The sequence below is a fragment of the Rattus norvegicus genome, chromosome 15, assembly GCF_036323735.1.
Source record: "Rattus norvegicus strain BN/NHsdMcwi chromosome 15, GRCr8, whole genome shotgun sequence".
NCBI lineage: Eukaryota > Metazoa > Chordata > Mammalia > Rodentia > Muridae > Rattus > Rattus norvegicus.
In genome coordinates this window covers 20,050,977-20,059,537 of record NC_086033.1, presented here as the reverse complement: position 1 = coordinate 20,059,537, position 8,561 = coordinate 20,050,977, and the positions used below count along the sequence as shown (strand labels likewise).

Sequence of the window (8,561 nt, the reverse complement as noted above, 5' to 3'; positions counted from 1 at the left end):
CTGCTGGCCGTTGGCAGAATTGCATGAAAACGAATATGGGGAGGTGGGAGGGAGAGGACAGGCACTTGGGGTAGCACCCACATGGAGGTGGGCGTTCTGGGGAGAGAATAGGGGTTTTCTGGGATGAAACTGGAAAGTGGCATAATGTTTGAAATATAGATAAAAATATCACTACAAATTACAAAAAGGAAATATTTCAAAACCGTGTACGACCTCCGCCCAAAAGAAGCTATGATATATATCAAAATGAACTCAGCAAAACATCATTATCAATAACAACAAACAAACCAACAACAAAAATAGTAAAAATGTTCATTCCCTTAAAATTGGTGGAATTCATTAAATGTGCAGTCATAGCTGATGCTGTATTTCAAGGAATCCACAGGCATCAAACTCTGTGTGTCCTGAACATTTTATATTCCCATAATCAATGTTTGTATGTCCTCTAATGTATTAGAGAAATACTTCTGTGTTTGTCATTATAAAGGAAGCTAAATTTGTGACCACAGGGATGAAGCGAGGACATTTTTCATCATGAAGGGGGTTCCACAGAGCATGACACACTGTCTACATCAAGAGCACAGTTTCCTGTGCAGCTCTGGCTGGCTGTGAACTGATGGTGAAGCCTACGCTGCATGAGACTTGCAGAAAACCACTGTTGCCTTACACTTGTGCTGTTACAGGAGGAAGAACCACACACGACTCAGGACGGCCTTGTGAGTGAAGGGTTAAAGGTCACATTTTTATTTATAGGCAAACATTAATTTATTCAAGAACATTTTAAATTGGGGAGTCAATGAGTTCAATGTATATAGCCTTAGGAATATGGCATATTAATTAAAAAAACTAAAGTTAACAAATGAAAAACAAAACTTCAAACTTAAACAAATAAAAACAAATGCATAAAACAACCAAACTTCAAACTAAAAACCAAATATAACAAGTAAATTAGTCAGCATTCAATTCATGCTGATTTTTCAACATATAACTCCAGCCTGTTGCTGGCCTTGCAAACACAGCAGAAAGGCAGGAAAGATGGTAAAATCTCCTCAAGAGGAATGTAGACCTGCCTATTTTGGGGTGGTTGGTTGTTGATGGACAAGTCGTCAAAAGGTTAAACGTGAGGCATGTTCCATGCCACATCTCAAGGTCTTTCAAATTAAGCCCAAGATTGGAACGGTGACAAGGACTGAGATGCGGGAGGAGTTGTCAATCTTTGCACCCTCAGTGCTCCTGGTGGACAGGTCTGTCTCTGAGAGCTGTAGTCCTGGTCTGGGCCATGGGCAAGCGTCTGCTGGAGTGTTCAGACCTAGGGGTAAAAAAAACCTGGTGAGGACCTGCCATGTCACTTCTCCCATACACAGCGCACAATTCAGCAGGATAATCCAGGATGATCTTTCATCTGAGGTCATTTTCTCATGCCCAAGACAGAAGGGTAAGAGATCCCACAGGCCTGCATATTTTCCCAGCTTTTAAAACTGCTAAAAATTGAACAGTGAACAGCAGATAATTCCAACCGTCTATATATATATATTATATTTTAAAATGATTTAGCAATATCTCAATGTCAGATGAGGAGACATGTGAACAACCTACAAAACAATAGGAAGGCCTTGGAGGCCTGGCCATCACTGAAATGAAGACTATTATTATTCCTCCAGTGCAGGAATATGCCTGGGGTCCACTTACAACCTCAATATCTGCAAAGACCCACAGAAACAATATCTCAAGAAGTACATGCACACTGAAGTGATATTATATTTGGCAAGAATATCTGCATGGAAATCTTGCCAAGGGTAGGCATTGAACTCTAAAGGAGATACTCATGCAGAAAATAAACTATACCATCCCTTTGTTTATGTGTATCGTAAAACTCTTTGTGGGGAGACTTAAAGGCACGGGGCTCAGATAATACAAGAGAGCTCAGACTGGAGGGATCAGTACACAAGAGCCAGAATCTCTATGGATCACACACACTTCATGGACAGAATTTCTTTTAAAATGGACAAGAATAATATTCTGAGCTGCTCCTGGCTGACAGATGGTGAGAACTATGGAGAAAGTCACACACCCAATAAGACAGTTCATAAGTACAGGGAATCTACTTGGGTCCTCTCATCCTGTGCTTTCAAATCATCTCAGTGACACCGAAATGATGTCGCATCTTCCCAGCCAAGGCCTTTTGCTCAGTGACCAGTTTGTTCTGACTCAGGGGGTCCTACAGACTTTCCTCCATTCTCTCCTCATCCTGGTCATTAGAAGATTATATTGTCCATGGAGACAGGCATGTATACAGAGACAGACAGACAGACATTCAGACATACACACCTTTGAACTCACCCAAATATATTTGTTCACACAGACAAGCAGAGTATTTTGCAGAATGTGGTTAGTTTCCCAGTTAATGATAATAGAAGAGATCACCCAGTCTACTATTGTGGCATAAGAAAAAAAACCTGGAATGGGGTAAGTACACAGTGAGCTTAGGCTAAAGACAGCTCAGCCAATAAAGTGTATTCCCCTGAAAATCAGAAATTAGAAATGTGACATCTAGGCCTGTTAGCCAAGCCGGCTTAGCACGTTCACAAGGCCGTGCACAGGAGGCTGATTTCAGGCAACAGAGCACTGGGTGGGGGCAGGTGAGCCTCTTCAGTCCTCTGCTCACTGTTTCCCAGTGCATGCAAAGTGAGCTGCATTTTTCAATATGAGGTCCATTTAGGATACAGTACCTGACAGGGCAGCCAAACTACCAGCACAAACAGCTAGGAAATCTCCACAACCACAATCCAAGGTAAAACATGTAATGGGATGCTATCAGATATAATTCAAGTGAGATAAGACTGACTGATTCAAAGTCAAATGCTGGCAGGTATAATCAAACTCAGACACAGTCCATTGAAGGGCTGGACAACATTGTACCTTTTCACTTGCTGACTGGTGGACTTCTGGATAATTTTGCTTCATGGCTGCTCTGAGGTGAACCACTACCACACTAATGTGCCACAGTTTCTCTGCTGACACCTACTTCTTGTTCTGGAATCGCTGTGTCAAAGGTTGAACTTGCACAAAAGTTGTGCATGACTTCTCACAGGGCGACCCATTTGACACCTCCAGCAATGTCTGAGGGTCATCAGTTTCTAAACCCTCCTTATAGGTGATTTTCACTCAGATCAAATGATTTTGAATAACAATAGTTAAGAGTGCCACAGTCCCAACACAGGGTGAGTGCTGTGGACTATTTTGAGCCTAAGTTTCTGTCTGAGGCAAAGATGTGATTCCACCTCAGCATAACTCCTGGACATCTTCTGCTTGCAGATTCAACTCTAAGCAAATTAATCTTTAAATTAACAAATTCCAGACCAAACTCCAAGCCAAGGTATATTCAACCAAGTTTAGGCAATTCTGGAGAGAAAGTGGTGGCAGGTAACGATTAACATAACCAGGATGTTGAGAAGACACAACAAGCACGTGACCTTCCAGTGTTACTGCACAGCGAGAGCAAAGGAGGCAGAAGAGCCCTGAGTCAGCAGTTTCCACACTCAGGTACATGGATTTCACACAGCAGCCTCTCCTCACATCCCTGTACCCCATTCCTGAGATTTCTCCAAGTAATGTCAATGTTGATGAATAGTTTTCACACTGTAATAATTTCAATAGTAATCAATACCCCATTAAGAACAGTTTAAAAATAATTGGAAACATTGTGTTTCCTCTTCTTCTCTCTCTCTCTCTTTATATATATGTATATATATATATACTTTTACATGCTTCTATATGTGTACATATAGACTAATAAAATATATATAAATATATGTGTCTGTGTTCATAAACTTGATGAGTTCACACACACACATATGCATGAACACACAAATACACACTTCTATATGTAAGCACCCATACCACAAACACTTAAAACAAGCGACTCCCAATGTAAAATATACACCATAGCCATAAACATGTTCACACATCTGTGCCCAAGGACACAAACACACACACACAGACACACACACAGAGAGTCAGAGAAAAATGGAGAGGGGGAGGGAGGGAACAAGGGAGGGATGGAGGGAGAGAGAGAGAGAGAGAGAGAGAGAGAGAGAGAGAGAGAGAGAGAGAGAGAGAAATCACAAGTGAGAAGCAGAAAAGAATGAGGAGGCCATCCTTCTGGAAGCACAGTTGTTGAATACAGATTAGGCAAAGGAAATGTGTCAAGTGAGAGCGTAGACACTGCTCTCCATCCCTTATAGAGTAAACCTGTGTAGGGAATGCACTTCTTGGGCACACGAGGTTGAGAGAGTTGGAGAAAAATTTCCCTCTAACCCTCACATATCTCACACAAACCCTCACCCTGAGAGAAGCCTTTCTTACATCCCTGTTCATCCAGTCAGCTCCAGGACAGAAGCCCCAGGAAAGAACACTAAAACACTGACATAGAACAGGACTGACACACTGCTTCTCAAGCTCTGTCACTGTAAACCACGATTTGGACAGGCAGAAGGGACCATTTTCAATGTACAGGGAAAAGGAGAGAAAGTCCACAAGCCCCATCATAACTGACAGTGAGAGCCATTCTTTTGGCAAGTGAACTGAACTCTAATCAATTCTGGGCACTACAAAGACGGCTACCACATGGCATCCCTCTAGCATAATGGCATGTAAGTGTGCAATGTGTGATCAACAGATCCCCCTTAAGGAAATGCATTTTCTAGTTGAGCAGGAGGATTTCGTTGTCAATCCTCCAGTTTCTTCCGTGAAGCCAACATCACAGAAAGTTTTGTAAATGGTCAAAGAAATGAACAACTGGATGAGTCCTAGGAGAGTGTCTGGATAAGTTGGAGAAAGGTTAAATTGGTTTGACTTGGTTTCTGCTTAGATATCAGGAAAACCTGCCCTTGATGCTTCATTCATCCTACCTTAGGCTGCTTGTTATGCAGATTTTCATACTGGCTTCCCCACAGAACCTTGTTGTTTCCTTAATGGACTCTTCCAATGCAATCTGATCCCATAGAAGCTCCCTGTTCTCATTCCTTGCTCTCTGGGCATTGTTCTTCAGCTCAAAAAACTCAGTTAGGAGGGGATAGAAGCTGTGGCTGAGACACAAAGAAAAAATGGTAAATCCCAGCCAGTCTCCAACTTCATCCCACTTCTCCAAGTCCATTCCCCCTTCTAGGGTCCTGATCAGAAGAGAGTCCTAGATTATAGTCCAAGTCCACAGTAGCCATGGAGCATAACCTAGAGACAGGTCAAATGGAGAAAAGAGCAACATTCCAGAACACTCAGGGCATTTCTCAAAAACCTGACACCATTGATTCAAGTTTTTCCCAGAAGAGGCCTTAATCTTTATGTGTGTTTATATGTCCATTTTATTAGAATTTCCCTTGGAGGCCAATCTTTCTGTGTCCTGTGTGTCCTAGAGCCTTCCTTAGAGACAGGCTTCCTGGTATGCTTCAAACACTATAAAGCCTGATCCTCACTTTACTTCAAAGATAAGAATGGGCTGATACATGCTGTGCCTAGTGCTGGGTCACAACCTTGTAAGTTACTCACCAGTACCAGTCATTTTCCAGTGTAAGGTGTTTACATTTGACCAAAGCATAATTGATCTGCTCACTCATTTTCTTCATGTCGGTCATCACTTCCTGGTGCTGCTTCATGAGCATCTCAGACTCAAAGTTGTTCCTGTGGTAGGGCATGTTCCAAGGATCAAATAACATTATGAATGAAGGATTCAAGAATTACATGAATTCAGACTGAATCCTGAACTAGCCCAGCCTTGGATATGCCACGCCCTTGCTCCTTGGTACTGGGTCCATTTGGTATTTATTCAATTTATTATTATGGACACAGGGACAGCAGTGCCAGGAAACAAAAGGAGGAAGCTGATTTGCTTGAGCTCCCTGACAGGGTTTGAAGGAATAGACTAGCTTGCCAAGAACATTCGAGGACCCTGTGCCACGATCCAGATTCCAGCTTTAACCCATGAAGACTATTCTCCTGTTCTTAGGTAACAATTCTCAATCATACAATCTATTGCTACATGAAAACCCAAAGGAACATGAACAGTATTCACAGGGAAAAGAATTTATAGCACACACCAGGAGATTCCCATGTGCGTCCACATGAGCAGATGTGAACTGTTCTACTGCTCAAAGTGAGGCTGTCAGCCTCATCATTATCATGCCATGGAAATTGACACAGGATAATTCTCAGGCCAAATCAGAACATAGAATACCCATATCTTAAGGGATACACACAAACACACTCACACATGCATACACACACACAAACTCACACAAAACTCTCTCTCTCTCTCTCTCTCTCTCTCTCTCTCTCTCTCTCTTTCATACAATTAGAATGCCAAATGAATATAAGGATGTGACATTATCTCAAAATACAATGAATAAAATCAGAGAAAACCAATGATACCCTGTTGTCAGTCCAGTCACACACTGTGAGGCAGCAAGAAGGATTAGGCCCCTCCAGCCCTTCACAGGATCTATTGAACCCAAAGCACCTCCGCGTCAATTACAACAATGACTGGTCATAATCAGAGCACCTAGAAATTCCCATAAACCAACACCTGTCCAGGCTACTTAAACCACACACTGAGAGCTCACACACTACTACCCTTATTCCCAGACTGTGATTCAGGCCACAGGCTATGATTTACGTTTGTAGGAATCAAAATAGCCTGTGCCACCATCTCATTCCCATCTGAACTTCACATTCTGATGCAATCAGGAAAGTGATTTTGACTATGAGGACACCCTGGAGTTGTAGCCTACTGTGATGTGAGGAAATGTGGATTTAACAGAACTTGCATTGTGACTACCTGTCATTTAAATTCTTTCCTGGGTAATCAGCCAGGATTCTCCTGAGTTCATCTCTCTCCTTCTGCATCTTGTGGAGATCAGTTTTGAGGTTCTCCAAACGCTTCATTCTCTCCTCCTCAACAGGTGTCGTGGAGCGTTGGGATGATGCCTTCTGATCAAACTCTGTAGGTGGATAAACACCAGTGAACAGGCATATATGTGGACATAGTGTCAAGAAAAACTATGCTTACTCTAAAACAGAAGTCTGAGGATGAACAGTTCTACAGATACAGTGAATCCCTGATGGAGCAAGAAAGCTATCTTTAAGCTGAACTCAGCTAGGTCCCTGTTCCCCACCATCATAGCCATATGGTGACATATGCCATCATGGATATAGACCACACCTCCTACAGCCATTCTTCTGTCACTGAAATTCTAAAGCTGGCCTAAACAAGAAGAATTGGAGGACCTTCTCAGCTAATGTCTGATGTGAGGCAGGTAAGTCCTTGAGTCCAAACTGCTTAACATCTTGAATCCCTAGTCATGTGTGTTCAAGGACAAAGTAACTGAGACCATGATATATGACCAGGAGAGTATCCCTCTTGGCATCAATTACCCACGTAATCTACAGGTCACAGCTGAGAATGAAGTGCTTCCACAGCCTATCCTGAGAGAGACACTTTGTTATTCTTACACAGGCTCATCCTGTTATTCGTTGGCACTGCCCATGACATTAAAGAAATCCAAGACAAGCCCCTTGACATATACCAGGTCTTGGTTCTCTGTCAAACTAATGATCAGAAATTGTTGAGTCTGAGTCAGCCATTTAGGAAGACTGAGGCTCTAAATCATACGTCCTACTCCTGGAAGGACCAGCTCAAGCCAACCTCCTCCAGGAAGCTCCCCTTGCCCTGCCCAGTACTCACGTGACCTCCTCAAGGACTTTTCCATTCGTCTTGTTCTCCAACGTGATAGAAGGCTGGCCTCCCTCTGCCTTGGTCTGGTCTCTGCATGGATATGATTGTCCCTCCGAAAGAGACTGAGGATCCTGGAGAACATGCCTCCTCGGGAACCCATTAGGAAATGAAGGGAAATCGCTCAGGCAGTTGGTGTCACCACAACACTGCTGACATCACAGAACATTCTAGTGTCTCCTGGATACAAGAGAATTTCTAGGGAAGACACCATCGGTGATGTCACTGGGAAATGCCATAGCTTACTTGCTAACTACCTCCACCCAGACTGACCAGGTTCTGCAGTGGCTTTTCCAGAGACTCACTTTTGAGCGAGGAACACCCATTCGCACACTCTCCTTCCAGAGCTTCAGAGTTCTCACTGCTTCATTACAGCTCAGTTGCTGAGGACAGGGAGAGTTGGTTAAAGCCTTGATATGGACAGAACATCTTTGTTAACAGCCAAAAATCTAAATATGCTTGGTGAGGGAGATTCTTCTCCCTGAAATGTATAAACCCAGGGTCCATGCATGTGACATATAGTCCAATTCCCACAGTTTTTACTGTTTGAACCTTTACAAAATATATTATGTTTATTCACCTCTCTCTCTCTCTCTCTCTCTCTCTCTCTCTCTCTCTCTCACTGTGTGTGTGTGTGTGTGTGTGTGTGCAATTGTGTACATGATTGCCACTGTGTACTATGTAGTAAAGTGTCACTTTTGGGAGGAGTTCTCTCCTTTGGATCTGATTCCAGGGATCACACTCAAGTCAGCAGGCTTGGTGGCAATCTCCTTTACCT

The 8,561-nt window shown here is 42.9% G+C and overlaps 1 protein-coding gene across 1 annotated transcript; it reads right to left on the bottom strand.

Annotated features, from left to right (window-relative positions):
* Positions 1 to 719: 719 nt before the first annotated feature.
* Dlg5l9 (discs large MAGUK scaffold protein 5 like 9) lies at positions 720 to 7,910 on the bottom strand. The gene is made up of 5 exons (XM_063274776.1): positions 7,736 to 7,910; positions 6,830 to 6,992; positions 5,545 to 5,676; positions 4,911 to 5,087; positions 720 to 1,309 (listed from the first exon to the last, which is right to left on the bottom strand). Exons 1-5 carry the CDS (start codon positions 7,884 to 7,886, stop codon positions 1,225 to 1,227), a joined length of 708 nt encoding a protein of 235 aa, XP_063130846.1. The 5' UTR covers positions 7,887 to 7,910; the 3' UTR covers positions 720 to 1,224.
* Between the last annotated feature and the right edge of the window lie 651 nt (positions 7,911 to 8,561).

Coding starts and splice junctions, on each gene's coding strand:
- Dlg5l9 (XM_063274776.1), bottom strand. CDS start 7,886: ATGGGTTCCCGAGGAGGCATGTTCTCCAGGATCCTCAGTCTCTTTCGG. Junction 5,088..5,544: donor CTGGAAAATGACTGGTACTG/GTGAGTAACTTA, acceptor TTTGTGTCTCAG/CCACAGCTTCTATCCCCTCC. Junction 1,310..4,910: donor TGCATAACAAGCAGCCTAAG/GTAGGATGAATG, acceptor TTTTACCCCTAG/GTCTGAACACTCCAGCAGAC.